The 14,580-nt window shown below is 51.7% G+C and overlaps 1 protein-coding gene across 1 annotated transcript; it reads right to left on the minus strand.

Moving 5' to 3' along the window:
* Nucleotides 1-1,919: 1,919 nt before the first annotated feature.
* On the minus strand, nucleotides 1,920-13,514 carry LRRN4 (leucine rich repeat neuronal 4). Its single transcript, XM_019828065.3, has 5 exons — nucleotides 13,308-13,514; nucleotides 11,430-12,072; nucleotides 10,152-10,356; nucleotides 6,231-6,368; nucleotides 1,920-4,663 (listed from the first exon to the last, which is right to left on the minus strand). Exons 2-5 carry the CDS (start codon nucleotides 12,061-12,063, stop codon nucleotides 3,409-3,411), a joined length of 2,232 nt encoding a protein of 743 aa, XP_019683624.3. The 5' UTR covers nucleotides 12,064-12,072; nucleotides 13,308-13,514; the 3' UTR covers nucleotides 1,920-3,408.
* Between the last annotated feature and the right edge of the window lie 1,066 nt (nucleotides 13,515-14,580).

Genomic DNA, 14,580 nt, shown 5'->3' on the forward strand with positions numbered 1-14,580 from the left:
TGCTCGTGGCCTGAAGTATACTGAAGCTTGCATCCAGGGACACGGTCACTGAATCAGATGGACGGTGGTGTGAGGAAGAGAAGGATGGCCTGTGGCTGGCCATTTTCTCCTTCTGGAACCTCCTGTGTATAGTCTCATAGCTTGGGAGGTGGTGAAGCTGGAGGTGGAATCCCCACCCAGGAGCACGTTGAACACGCCGTGGCACTAGCAAAGTGCAAGCACACAAACGTTTTAAAATGGGATAACTTGAGATATATGGGAAAAATTACAATTTTGTACTTCATTGTGTTTATTTTATGGTTTAGTGTTGATGCTATTTGGAGCTACTTACGGGTTGGGCCCATAGTCTCTTTTGTATGAAGGTCTTAATCTGGCTCTGGTTAGTACACCTCAACCGTTAGAAACATGGTACATGTTTCTTCAGGGTTTTGGATACTGAGCTGTAACAAAATGTAAATTCTGCTAGTTGACAAAACACTGGAATTGTATCAGACATGTTAGAGTGTATACTCATGCGTACAGAGTTAGTCATGATACTCATTTTGGTGCCTCCACATAATGGATTCAATACTGATAGGAACAAAAAAGGCATTGAGATTATTACATGTCTGAAGACTATGCTAGTCACATTTTTGGCTTTTGCTTTCCAATTTTTCAAGCAGGAGCTGGTAGCTACCTTAAAAGATTGCTTCGTCCAATTCTGTTGGTTACATATGTGATGAAACTCAGGCTCCACCTTAGAATTTTGGGAAGCCTTTTCAAAACTTCAAACACCTATTCAGGTTGAACTTGAACTGGGATACATGGAGTTGCAGCAGCATGGTTTTTGTGCTGCAGCACATTTTGGAAACAAGACACATGGAAATCAAACTTTTTTTTTTTTTTAATAGAAATAAATGCTGTTTTGGGTTGAATTGTGTCTCCTCTAAAGATATGTTCAAGTTCTAACCCCTGGTATCTGTGTGTATGATCTTAATTTAGAAATGGGGTCTTTGTAGCTGTAATTGTGTTAGGGTAAAGTCATACTGGATTTGGGTGGGCCTTAATCCAATGCCTAGTGTCCTTGTAAGAAGAAGGAAATTTGACTTCTGGGTATATATCCAAAGGAAATGATATCCTCTTGAAGAGCTCTGCACCCCTATGTTCACTGCAGCATTATTTACCATAGTCAGGACATAGGACATGGGGGCGCCTGGGTGGCTCAGTCAGTTGAGCATCCAACTCTTGATTTTGGCTCAGGTCATGATCCCAGGGTTGTGGGATTGAGCCCTGCGTTGGGCTCTGGGCTGACAGCATGGGGCCTTCTTGGGACTCTCCGTCTCTGTCTCTCTCTTCCCCTCTTCCCTACCCTCCTTTGCCTATTACCCCCTGCTCAGTCTCTCTCAAACTGTATTCAAGTGTCAATGGATGAGTGGATAAAATGCATGTGTATATATGTATATATATACAAACACACAGACACAGGAAAATTATTCAACCATAAACATGGAAATCCGCCATTTGCACCAACACGGATGGAACTTGAAGGCATTATACCAAGCGAAATAAGGCAGAGAAGGACAAATTCTGTATGATTTCACTTAAATGAAAATCTAAAAAAAAACAAAAACAAAAAAACACAACTCCTAGAAACAGCAGTATACTGGTGCTTCATAGGGGTGGGGGACAATGGGTGAATGTGGTCAAAGGGTACACACTTCCAGTTGTAAGATGAGGAAATTCTGGAGATCTAATGATCCCCAGAAGGCAGCATGATGATTATAGTTAATAATGTATACTTGAAATTGCTTAGAAAGGAGGTCTTCCCACACACAGAGATAACCATGTGAGGTAAAGGATGTGTTCACTAACCTTTTTGTAGTCATTTCCCAATATATGTGTATGTCATTTCACCTTGTACACTGTAAACTTACACACAGTTATATGTCAATTATATCCCCATAAAGATGGGAGAAATTTTTATTTAAGGTGGGAAATTTGGACACAGAGAATGCTATGAGACAATGGAGGCGCAGACTGGATTTATCTGCAAGCCAAGGATCACCAAAGATTGCCAGTAACCAGGAGGGGCGTGGAGTAATTCTCAGAGCCTCCAGAAGAAACCAATCCTGCTGACAGCTTGGTTATGGTTTTCTGGCCTGAACTGTTAAGAATAGATTTCTGTTGTTTTAAAGCCATCCAGTTTGTGGTAATTGTTGCAGTCATCACAGAAAAGTAAAAATAAATTCTAATGCAGAAAATTAATATCTAGAAATATGATCCACACTATAATTTTGTAAAATCACTTTTCCCCCCCTAAGTTTGTATACCAGTGAAAAGGGGTATAGTGAGATACTGCATGCACACTCAGATACAAATCATAAAGGCGATGTTTGATGCAACTGAGAGCAAAATGCTTTAGCTTCCAGTTGGAGCCTTGAGGTTTTTCTCTCTTTTTCATTTATTTATTTTGAGAGAGCACGAGTCAGGTAGGGGCAGAGGGAGAGGGAGAGAGAATTCCAAGCAGGCTCTGTCAGCACAGAGCCCCCCCGACCCCCCGGAACTAGAGCTCACCACTTGGGAGATCATGACCTGAGCCGAGATCAAGAGTCGGACCTTTAACCCACCGAGCCACCTAGGCCTCCAGAGGTTTCTCTCCTAAGCTCATTTATTCTCTCTTAAAAAACAAAATCCTGAAAGTGACCTTATTATGCTTTCTTAAGAAAAGGAGTCCATAGTTCCTCTGACTACTTAGTCTCAGGTGAAATGCAGTAAACAATGAGTAAAAAGCACAGATTCTCCACAAGTGGAGAACACTCCACAAGTGTTCCCAGCAGACTGCAGTTCTAACGACAAAGACAAAAGCACATTTTGTGCCATATCCTGAGACACAACTAATAAACCCAGGAGGCCTCGGGGAAACATAACCAGTAGTTCTCCCTTATCCCCAGTTCTCAGATGAAGACTCCACTGGAGCTGATTCCTTGAATAACACCTGCCTTAGCCAGAGATTGACCATGAAGGGAACTTCCTTTCCTGAAAGGACTTGAGGATGTCACTTCCAATATGGCAAAAGAGCCTGAATCGTGTGACCTAGTTTTTATCTCCATCGACTTCCATACGCAATCTATTCGACTGGACACAAGCGGCATTAACTGCTGAAAGACCCAAGTAACGCACAAGGATGCCCGGTGGCAACGGGCATCGGGAGTGGACTGGTGTGCACGTTTCTGGGCACAGAGGGGAGGAGGAGGAAGGGAAGGCGGTGGTTCCTTGGACTGAGAAACAGCGGGCAAGCTCCCTGTGTGCCCGAGGAGCGCTGGCTTCACAGGAAGGAGGGGCTTTCGGAGCTGACGGGGTGCCATCTTTGACCCTCTGTATCTTCTGCACCCAGGCGGCCTGTGTTCCACTGGAGGAGGGGGCGCTGGGCTAACTGACGGTCTGGAGCTTCAGCCTGTGCTCAAAGGCTGGGTTTTTGTAGGCCACCAGGTGAGTGTCGTAGCGCCGCGGGTGTGGCGTCCGGGCCCGCCGGCACAGACAGGCGGAGAGCAGCAGGGTGGCGACGAGCAGCAGGGCGCAGGCGGCGCACAGCCCCGCGAAGATGAGCACGAAGCTGGGCTTGGTGGTGAAGGCGGCGCACGCTCGCGTCCAGCCGGAGGCCCGCGCCCGGCTCAGGCCCGCCCGGTTGGCCGCCAGGATGCACACGCGGTACGTGGTGCCCGGCGAGAGCCCGTACAGGGGGTGCTGCCGGGCGGTGGCATAGATGTCCGCCACCACCGACGCCGACTGGTTGCCCGGCCGGCCCTCGGGAGAGTAGCGGATCTGGTAGCCGCGCACCACCGAGTTGGGGGCACACCAGCGCACGAGCGCCGACGTGTCCGTGGTCTCGGTCACCGCCTGCAGCGTGGGGGGGTCCGGGACGGTGTCTTCCCCGCTGAGCCCGGGGCACCGGCACCGCGAGAGCCTCTGCAGCTCGGCGCACGGGGTCTGGAGGTGCTTGCAGGGCTGGTAATCACAGAGGACGTCCTGGGGAGGCGCTCCCACCTCCTCCTTCTTCCCCGCCCCTTCCTCCTCCTCCTCCTCCTCCTCACTGGAGTCGTCCAACAGCAAGATTGGAATCGTGTCCTCGGAAGGACTCGGGTGGGGCACCTGCGGGGTGGCCTGTGGCCTGTGGTCGGGCTGGGGCATCCTCACCGGGTTCCAGGAGGTGGGGAAGAGCCCAAGGTGTTTGCTGGTGGATGGGGTGGCTGCAGCTGGGATGCCAGACTCATGGGCAAGCCTGGCGGCGTGTTCTTGGTGCTCTGTCTCGGCTGTGCTTGCAGCCCTGCGCAGAGCGCTAGAGTTGCTGGCATCTGCTGGGGAGATGGCAGCGGAGGGGGTGGTCCCCGTCCTGATGCCACTGCGCGACCATGCAGTCCTTGTGGAGGAATCCGCAGGGGGGGAGGGGGTCTTGGTGACACTCTGTCTGACTTCCAAAGGTGGAGTAAAGGGGGCTGTGCTCTGTGGGGTGGCAGGACTCTGTGTAGATAGTGCGTGGGTGACGGGAACAGAGAAGGTCGAGTTGGAATCCAGGAGGGTAGTGCTTTGGTCCAAATGGCACATACTGGGCAGATAGGACAGCGAAAGAGGGGCTGAGAAGGTGTCTTGGGATCCTGCAGCTGGTGTGCACACAGTGTCTGCTGCCCTAGAGGGGAGGCCAACCAGTGAGAGGGTATTCGGCATCAGGGCCGCTTGTGTGCTGGGCTTTGAGTCCTCAGTGCAGACAGTTGCTCCCCTCAAACTGTCTCAACATGCTACACACTCTACCTGCTTCACTCACTGACCCTCAGGGCAACCTGTGGAGGAGACACTCCCATTGGGCAGAGAAAGAAACCCAAGCTCAGCAAGAGGAACTGACTGCCCAAAGACAGCAAGTGGCAGAACCAAAACCCAGGGCCAGCACTGTGAATGGTGGTCCAGATTCTCCCAGTGTGGTCTGCCATCTTGTTCTCACCTGTCTGCTTCCTGGCTGAGTACCGGTAACAATACTCACACTAGCCAACATTTTCTGAGTGCTTGCCATGTGCTAGTGACTACTGTCAGCACTTAACTGTATCAACGAATTTAATCTGTATAACCTTAGGAGGTAGGTTATTATCCCCATTTTACAGATGAAGAAATAGAGGCACAAAGAGGTTAAAGCCATGCAGCCAAAATCAATAGTAGTAAGTGCTGTGAAGAGGCTGCACTCTCAACCTCTTTTTTTTTGTTTTTTCTTCTTTCTTTCTCAGTCTTCATTTTTTTCAACCTCCTTATTAATACTGTAGTGAGACCCTTCACTGCAAAGGGCCTAGCTACTTATCTTTGGAGGTAACACGAAGGGGATGGGGGTAGACCGAGCCCTGTTTCACGGCTGGGTTTGGGTGGGACGTGAGAAAAAAACACACAGGATGGGGGGGGGGGCGGTGTCTCCTAAAGTGAGCTGCAAGGAGGAGAGTTTAGCTAGTGGAGCTGGTCTGAGAGTATTCAGGATCAGAAGTGTCCCCTGCCAGCCCTGCCCCCCCCCCCCCCGCCCCATTCTCTCCTGGTGGCCAGCCTGGGCATGGCTCCCCACTGTAAAAACAGCTCTTGTAGCCAACAGCCAATGGGATGTCTGAAGGACTTCTTTTTTTCCCCTGTCCCATAAGAGCCCATTGGTCTTGGACTGAATGATGCAGGAGACCAGGCTACATCTTGGGGACTCAGTAGAGGGGCCCGGTGATTAAGAGCACAGTTTTCAAGGAAGACAGATCCTGGCTTCTCTGCCCAGAAGCTGCATGAACTTAAGTGAGCACTTCCTCTCTTTGGGCCCCAACCCACTCATCTGTAAAATGGGGCAATAAGACTGCCTTGGCAGAGACAAGCTAGCTGTTCACTTAGCCCATTCTTCCCCCCCCCCCCCCCCCCCACTGGGCATACAACTAGACTACATTTCCTAGCCTCCCTTGTGATAGGTGTGGCCTCTGACTGACATCTGGCCACTGAGATGTGAGTGGAAGTGATGGGCGCCCCCCTCCTCCTGGCTTGGCCCATCAAAACCACCATGTCTGTTCCTCCATGCTCTCTGCTACTCTGGCTGGCTGCAATAAAAGGCCGTTCTCCTTGGGGGCCCTGCGTGTGACTCTCTGGGGGTGGCCACCCTGCCCAACACCGCTATACTGCCCAGGTGAGCAAGGCAAATGCTGTGAGAACTTCAGCTCACCCCTCAGTCATCTGCTTTGTAAATGTATTACCTGCTTAGGACAGTCCTCTTTGCATCCTTCAGGAGCCAGGACAATTCACAGCTGCAAATGAGGGGGTTGCCGAAGAGGTTAATGGTTAGGACCTGGGAGGAATGCAGATTCCAAGGAGGGAAGGAACTCAAGTTGCAGCTGAAATACACAAAAAATCCATTAAGTCAGGCTTTATTTTATTTTATTTTATTTTAAATTTATTTATTTATTTTTGAGAGAGAGAGGGGGGAGAGAGAGAGAGAGAGAGAGAGAGAGAGAGAGAGAGAGAGAAAGCGCAAGTAGGTGAGGGGCAGAGAGAGAGATTGGGAGACAGAAAATTCCACGTTATCAGCACAGCTCCCCTAACGTGGGGCTCAACCTCATGAACCGTGAGATCATGATCTGAGCCGAAACCAAGAGTCGGACGCTCAACCAAAAGAGGCACCCCAAGTCAGGCTTTAAAAATCAAGTCAAGACTATCCCCAGAGAGCCATGGTGGTGTCATGGCAAAACCATCCTGTTAGGGCTTAGGTGATCCTACTTTGGATAAAACTCTTAATGACCTTAGACTTCATTTTTTGTCATCTGTAAAGTGGAGATACCAACCCAATTCAGTCACTGTCACCCCTCATATCAAATGAAGACAATACTCTCTTGCCCACTGTTGTATCAAAAAAGAGTCTGTGATAACGAAAATGTTTGTAAGTGTAAATCTCCACACAAAAGTAAGGTATTGTTATTCCAGACCCAGTCACAAGAAGTGACAGAAACTGTTTATTAATGAGAACACTCTTGAATATATACTCTTTCAGTTGAACTGTAGCTGATGACACTCAACACCAGTCCTTTGGAACACGCCTCACTGAAGTGTATCAGTGAAGCTCTTGTGAGTAGAGAATTTCCCCAAAACTTAGTAGCTTAAAACAACAAATATTTATTCTTATGCTTCTGTGGTTCTTGTGGTCTGGGCAAGTTCAGCTAGGGCTGGAAGATCTAAGATGGCCTCACATACATGGAGCCTCCACTAGGCTGGGGCCCCTCTTCATGCGCCCTTCATCATTCAGGAGGCTAGCCCCAGGTTAGTGCATATGGTGGTGGAGGGGTCCCCACCATCAAAGAGGGGAAAGCTCCAATCCTCAACTGCTTTTAAGTCTCACCTCACGTCACTTTTGCTAATGCCACACTTGCCTAAGCTGGTCACATGGCCAAGCCAAGCTTCTAGAGGTGGAGAATAGACTCCACTTCTTGACAGGGGGAGCTGCAAAGTCACATTGAGGAGGGGTGTGTCTACAAGGATGGGAGGACTTATTGGGGCCGTTTTGCAAAGGGTTTAGAACACCCAGCAATGGCAGGGCCCCTCCCAACACTCAGTTCTTTCTTCCCTAGGGTCTTACAGAGCGTTTGGCCTCAACGTTTTCAACTCCCCAAGCCCCCTAGCCTCCTTTACATATACTCAGTCACAATTTATCTAGAGCAACAGGAGCTGCACTTTCCCTTCAGGTTTCTTCTGACCAAAGGCTGGCTTTCCTCCATCTGCCTGGGAACCATGTGCCTTCCCCAACTGCTCTGAGGGGGCTACTCATGTACTAGAGGAGGAAGGACCCACTCCCCAGGTCTGCTCTAACACTCCGGGGTGATGGGGACCTGGCAGCTGTTCCCGTGGGACACCAGACATATGTGTGTGCTATTTATATTGAAATTCAACGCACACGTATGGGTATATACATATATATGCACACATGTGAGCATATACATATATGTGCTTGTTTTAGGAGATTTCACAGAGCTAGAGTAGAAATCTTAGAATGAGAGTTTACTTAGCACTTCAGCACACGAAGGAAATATTGCTCTTTTTGCCTGAAGGGAGAGAGGAAAGGATTATCGTATTTTTGAGCAGGTAACATTGCCCAGTGCTTTACATCCATTATCTCATGTTGACATCATTAGGACAGTTCAGCGAAGTAATAATATTTTGCTCATTTTACAGATAAGGAAAATGTGTCCTTTCCTTCTCTGGTGGCCATATCTGCCACCAATGTGACTTGCACTTGATAAAATCAAGTTGAATTACCACCCACATGCTGAGGGATGGCTCACATCCTGGTGCATGCCTGTACATCTCTACATCTGAACTGACAGAGCCCTAGTGTGAAAGAAGTTTCCATTTGCTCTCTCTTTTCACTTCTTTGCTGAAATACCGCCCCTCCCTCCTGCATGTCAGAGGGGACTGTGGAGGGCTTTGGGCATGCTGGGTTGGCAGAGCAGCCAGGAAGGTGCCCATCCCATCTCTAGTGGGTGCTCCCTATGTCAGGGCAGCCAAACATCACTCAGGATTTATCACAGCCTCCTGGGGGAGGTTGTGGGTGAGCTAAGGAGAGCCAAGAGCAGGCCAGGCTGAAAAGGGGGAGAGAGGGTCCAGTAGGTCAGATAGCATTTAATGAGCTTCTGAAGCTTGAGAGCACCCAGAAAGCAAGTGGCTCCTCCCCACCCCCAGTTGGAGCACAGGTGGTGCAGTGGGGGGCCTAGGATGAGCCAGAAGGAATTAAATCCTGTCCTTCATAAAGCACTGCAGTGTTTTCATTTGGTAGGAGACTCCATCAGATTATGATTTAGACAGATCCCTTGGCTTCTTCAGCCAAGAAGAATCTCTTGGCTGAACTGCCAGTGTTCTTAACTGGGGGTAGGAAGAGACAGGGTATGTGAAAGTGGATGGAGTCAGGATTTGAGCCGGGGCACTTTGGCTCCATATCTGATACCTTAGACACAAGTCTGAAGCTCAGAAGAGGAGTCTGAGCCAGAGAGGACGTTACACTCACCACCATCACCACCACCACCACCATCATCATGATTACCATCCACTATCACCGATTCACGATCATTACCCACATCATCACCATCACCACCATCACTGTTACTGCCATCCTTCCCATCACCTTCTTCACAGCCACCATCATCTTCACGAATGTTACAGCATGGGCCCTGTGCCAGGCGCTGAGCTAAGAGCTCTGTGTGCCTGTTCTATTTGTTTTGCTGTCATGACAAGCCCCAGAGTGAATAGTCCAGCTGTGGCTGGGGCTAGCAGAGAAAGGAGAGATGTGGCTACATTGAAAGTGATGATAGGGCAAAGGTGCCAGCTTCCCAGGGCCCAGATGTGGGCCCTCAGGAAAGCAGGCAGCCTGGGGTCATCTTCAAAGTGACACTGCCCTTCCTGTTGAAGTCACCTTCCTGTTGAGAAGGAGGGTGAATGTAGTGATACTTCAGATAAGTAGGCCTGAAAGCACTGACCTGGGGTCCCAACTGCAAGAAGGACCCTTCTAGCCTTTCACCTTTCCTCCTTGGCCCGTTCAAACCTTGGAAGGCTGAATTGCCTAAACACCTGGGGAAGCAGGTGGATCCAGAGATAGAAAAGAACCTGATGCCTCATCCCCTGTTTCCGCTACAAGTTTCTCAGCCTGGGCTTAAAGGGACGTTTACATACATGAGACTTTGGAGTTTTAATATTACTCTGGAGAAGACTGAGTTCCATGGTTATTAGGCCGATGCACTATCTGGTACCTGACCACGATATCACCCAGAGGATGAGGAAGAACAGAAGCCCCGAGAGGATGGGAAGGAGCAGAGGGAGAAGAATCAAGGTCTGGTTAGTTCCATAAAATGGTTACACGTGTTCAACTTAGCGCAGTGGCAGAAATCAGTTATGTGATTCAGATGGGTCTTAGGAACACTTACTTCGGGGACGCCTGGGTGGCTCAGTTCATTAAGCGTCCGACTTCGGCTCCAGGCATGATCTCATGGTTTGCAAGTTCAAGCCCCGCATCAGGCCCTCTGCCGTCAGCACAGAGCCTGCTTTGGATCTTCTGTCCCCCCGCCCCTCCCTTGCTTGCTCTCTGTCTCTCTTTCTCAAAAATAAACATTAAAAAAAAGAAAGAAAGAAACACTTACTTCTGGAATAGAAGGACCTGTAGGCGAGGAGTGTCTTCAAAGATGTGTGTGTGGACAAAGGTAAGTGCTGAAGAGTCTTGACAATCCAGCTGCTGCAAGTCAGGGGTCATCTTGAAAATGTCCCCCTCCAGGGTTCTCAGCCTGGGCATCTTCCTCAGGTGGAGAGACCTGAGCTTTCTCAGGTCTCTGATCCACCCGGACTGAACTGAAACACAGAGGGGGAACTGCCCACTACCCAGGAAAACATCAAGAGGCTAGCCCAGCATTAAGGAAACAAGATCATTGCTGAGCATGGGCACAGTTAGCAGCTTTGGGAATCTAGAAGCATAGCCATTTCAGCTGGAAGAGCCCTCAGAGACCGCCTGTCTGTCCTTCCTGCCTGCCTGCCCGCCCCGGGGCAGCCAAGGTCAGAGAGGAGAATGACAGGCCCAGGGCCACACAGCTGGGTGGGAGCAGAACCAGGACTTGAACCCAGGACACTGTCTCCAAGGCCTCTGCTGCCCCACCCTCTTGTTAAACACCCTCTTGTTCACTCTGATGGCTACAACGACTGGAGACATTTTTGAGAGAGGTGAGGAAGTAGGAGAGGAGGAGCAAGGCTGGATGAGGGCCCAGAACCTAGCTTTGTGGCTCTCTTAACAAATGGAGACCATACCACTTCCCCTGCTTCCCATTCTCGCTCTTTTTTCTGTCTGTGGTGGAACAGGTGATTACAGACACATGAAGTGTTTTTTTTTTTTTTTTTTAAATAAAACCAACCTTGTGAATTAGAGTCAGAACACCGCCAAGTACAGGGGAGCTGGTATTCTCACCTCCCTCCTGTGTCTTGTTTGAAAGACCCAACGTTCACAGAATTCACAGAATAATTCGAGTCAACCAAGTAGAAAGACCAATGAATTCACCCTCAGGACATCTGTTGCTTTGGGTTAGCACGAGCTGTGAGACCACAGGCCAGTCGTCGCCTTCCCATCCATGCCCTTCCCCCCTTTGTGAAGCAGAGCTAGATAATAACAGTCTCCACCTCTTGGGCTTCCAGGAGTTAACTCCCTATGTTAGATAATAATAATTCCCACCTCCTGGGCCTCCGGAAGTTGACCCCACTGTGGCCCTTCGAACAGGGCCCGCTGGGCTTTGGAAGTCGAGCTGGGGTTAGTTTCCAGCTGCCCTGGCCCACCCGGGCACAGGGCGCCCGGTAGCCACCCCTAGAGGAAGTTCACGGCCTTGCCCCGGAGGGCATGCCCAGCCCGGCTCCCAACTCCCGGAGCGGCCCGGACTCACCCTGCTCCAGGGACGTGCCGCTGAGGTCCAGGACCTCGAGCGCGCCGCCCGCCCCCGCGAAGGCCGCGTCGGCGATGCCCGCCCCGGGGTCGCGGCCGAGCTCGGTGCAGGAGAGGTTGAGGAGGCGCAGCGCGGGGAGGCAGGCGAAGGCCCCGGGCTGCAGCTCCCGCAGCGGGTTCCCGGCGAGCGCCAGCGAGCGGAGGCCGGGCAGAGCGGGCCCGGCGCAGGGCGGCAGCGCGGCCAGCCGGTTGTAGCTGAGGTCCAGCGTGTGCAGCCCCGCCGGCCCCCCGGGCCCCCAGCGCAGCGCCGCTATGCGGTTGTGGCGCAGCGTCAGCACCTGCAGCTGCGGCAGGTGGCCGAGCTCGGCCGCGCTCAGGGAGCGCAGCAGGTTGTGGCTGCCGTCGAGGCTGCGCAGCGTGGGCGGCAGACAGTCGGGCAGGCGCTCCAGGCTGCTGTTGGCGAGGGTCAAGGTCGTGGCTCCCGCGACGGGCAGCCCCTCGCAGGGGGAGACCGTGGCGTTGCTGGCCCCGCTCTCCCAGGGGCCCTGCTGAGTCAGCCGGAAAAGAGGGGCCCTCTCCTGGGGAGGCCCTGCCCAGCTGGGGCGCAGCAGCAGCGGCAGCAGGAACCACCACATGGTGCGTGGCTGGGGAGAGAAGAGCGGGACAGTCCCTTAAAGCCAGCAAATGTCCCCCGCTACGCTCGGGCTCTGAGGAGAAGCACAGGCCCTGGATGTACCCTGAAGGGCGGGGGACGCTCCTGTGACACCTGACCTTCCTGCTCCCAGCGATGCCTTTCCCCCTAATTCCCGTGCGGCTCAGCATCCACAGGTGACCGCTTGCAGAAGGCCTCCTCCATCTGTCCCCTCTGGCCTTGAACTTTCAAGTAACCTCCTTCCTTGTCCCCATTGCATGAGCTTCTGGAGGGAAGAGACTGTGCTCTTTATTACTGTAAACTTTCCCCAGGTCCACAGATGCTGCTCCAGAAACATCTATTAATAATGAGCCTTCCCCGTCAAGAGAAGCCCTATTGGAATAGAAACATGGAACTTCTGGAAGATTTTATCAATTCCAGGGAAACTCAGTTGCCTCAATTTTCCCCCTGAGAACTGCCCAGCCACAGGTGAGTCTGTTTTGCATGTGATCTGGTTTGCAGGTCATGTTTTATTGTAAATTTTTTAATGTTTATTTATTTTTGAGAGAGAGGGAGAGACAGAGCATGAACAGGGGAGGAGCAGAGAGACAGGGAGACAGAATCCGAAGCAGGCTCCGGGCTGTCAGCACAGAGTCCAACTCGGGGCTCAGACTCACAGGCCTCAAGATCATGACCTGAGCCAAAGTTGGATGCCTAACCGACCGAGCCACCCAGGCACCCCTTATTTTAAAGCAAGTTCTGAAGGCAGAACTTTCTGTTGAGAGGGCTCTTTCCTGAGAGGTTCGCTTTGGGAAAAAAGAGCCCCCAGAAAGCTGTGAGGGTTAAGAACGTGGAGTCAAGATTTCCCGGTCTCATGCTGGTCCCAGAGAAAGCTAGGGCCCCTGAGGTCAGCCTTGCTCTGGAGGGATGGCTGAAGGCTCCTAGGTGTGGAGTTTCTAGAGTACCCAGAATTTCTCAGAGCAGCTGGGAGATCAGGTAGGGGTAGATCATGTGGCCGTGGGCTGGTTTGGGAGCGGCAAAGTTACTTCTAACCAGGCTTGGCCTTGAGGTCACTGCTTCATATAGCCCCACTTCCTCTACCCTGCTGTCTCTGCTGGCCACCAGGTTTCAGAGCAGCCAGGCTACAGGGGAAGGGCTTCCCTCCTGCTAGTTGGGGGTCAAGGCAATGAGAAGGATCCTGAAAACTGAGGCCAGGAGTCCACCCATCCGGCAATGTGTCATACTCACCCTAAGCTGTCCTTTAGGAGTGTAGCACCCCCGGATGCCCCTTTGCAGTCCTCTATCTTGTCTTGCAGATTCCAGGGGTCAGTGACTTAGCCGCTAAACTGTGAATTCCAGAGGGAGGCCTGTTTCCCAGGTGCCCCTGCTCCCGGCCCCACCCACTACAAGGGCCTGAGATACTCCAGTCCCTGCAGCCCCTCCCTCCCCACCAAGACAGTATGGTTCTTAGCCCAGGCTTTCACTGCCTGTCTCCCTCCTCCCCCACTCGGCCTGAACCTGCTCTTTTTTAGGCCTGGCACCTCCTCCCTGCCCTCCCCCATCTTCACCTCTCCTGACACTGCCTTTTGGGGGCCTGACAAAGGGAGGGAGTCAGCTCTCCTTGGCTGAAGGGAGTGCTGAGGGCTCAAGGGTGCAGTGATGCAGAGGCAGCACAGTCACCTCCCAGGAATCTGATCCTCCTGCCAGGTAGTTCCCACTCCTGGGATGGTTGGAGGCTGAATGATCAGCTGGAATGAGGAGGAAGCCCTCTTCCCAAGGAGGAAGGCACCCCAGTCCGTAGGAAAGCTTGCAGAGCTTCAGAGGACAAAGTGGCAGGAGAAGAGGTCCTCAGAGGAGCCTGGGGAGCAGGGGCAGGCTCGAGCCAGATCCAGGAGTCCCCAAGAACGCTGGGGTTGGTTTCTCTAGGACCCAGTTCGGTGACATCATGGATGTTTGTCTCTCCATCTTGTGAAGATAAATAAAGAGGGCAGAAATGCAGAAAGAACATTTCTGCCTTAGGACTGAAGTGGTTGATGCTGAAGCTGTGACAATGCTAAAAATGCTTCGTTTAGAGCAGAGCCTTTCTTCCCCAGAGTTCCAAGACTGGCCATTTTATCTGAGAGCCTTTGATCTTCACCCCCTACCCTCATCCCCTTCCTGCCACCGCTCCCAGGCCCGGGGTTAATCATCCCCAGCATTGTGCACACAGACAAGGACCAGAACTTCATGGATCTGTCCCCCTGTCAGTCCTTATCTGAGTAGCCCTGAGGAACTCCAGGACACCTCGAGACTGGCATGTTGTATTAATTGGATAATTGCAAGTCCCCTGGGATCTCCTTTGAGGCCTTCTCTACTCACAGCCTCAAAATATCAGCCGAAGTGCCAGTCTGGGGCTTGCTGCTCGGAAGCATTCTTTCGTCTGGCTCAGGTGGGGGGCAGGGAGAGGCCTGTTCTGTACAACCCTGTCTGGGGCAGTGCAGTCACTGTCCAGGGAGCCAGAGACTAGGCTCCAGTGCCCCTC

The sequence above is a fragment of the Felis catus genome, chromosome A3, assembly GCF_018350175.1.
Source record: "Felis catus isolate Fca126 chromosome A3, F.catus_Fca126_mat1.0, whole genome shotgun sequence".
Taxonomy (NCBI): Eukaryota; Metazoa; Chordata; class Mammalia; order Carnivora; family Felidae; genus Felis; species Felis catus.

Excerpts from the sequence above, each read along its gene's own strand:
- LRRN4 (XM_019828065.3), bottom strand. The coding sequence starts at position 12,063 with ATGTGGTGGTTCCTGCTGCCGCTGCTGCTGCGCCCCAGCTGGGCAGGG. Across the intron at positions 6,369-10,151 it reads CAGGTCCTTCTATTCCAGAA|CTGCAACTTGAGTTCCTTCC; the intron begins GTAAGTGTTTCT and ends TGTGTATTTCAG. Across the intron at positions 4,664-6,230 it reads AAGAGGACTGTCCTAAGCAG|GGCAGCAGACACTGTGTGCA; the intron begins GTAATACATTTA and ends CCTCCCCTCTAG.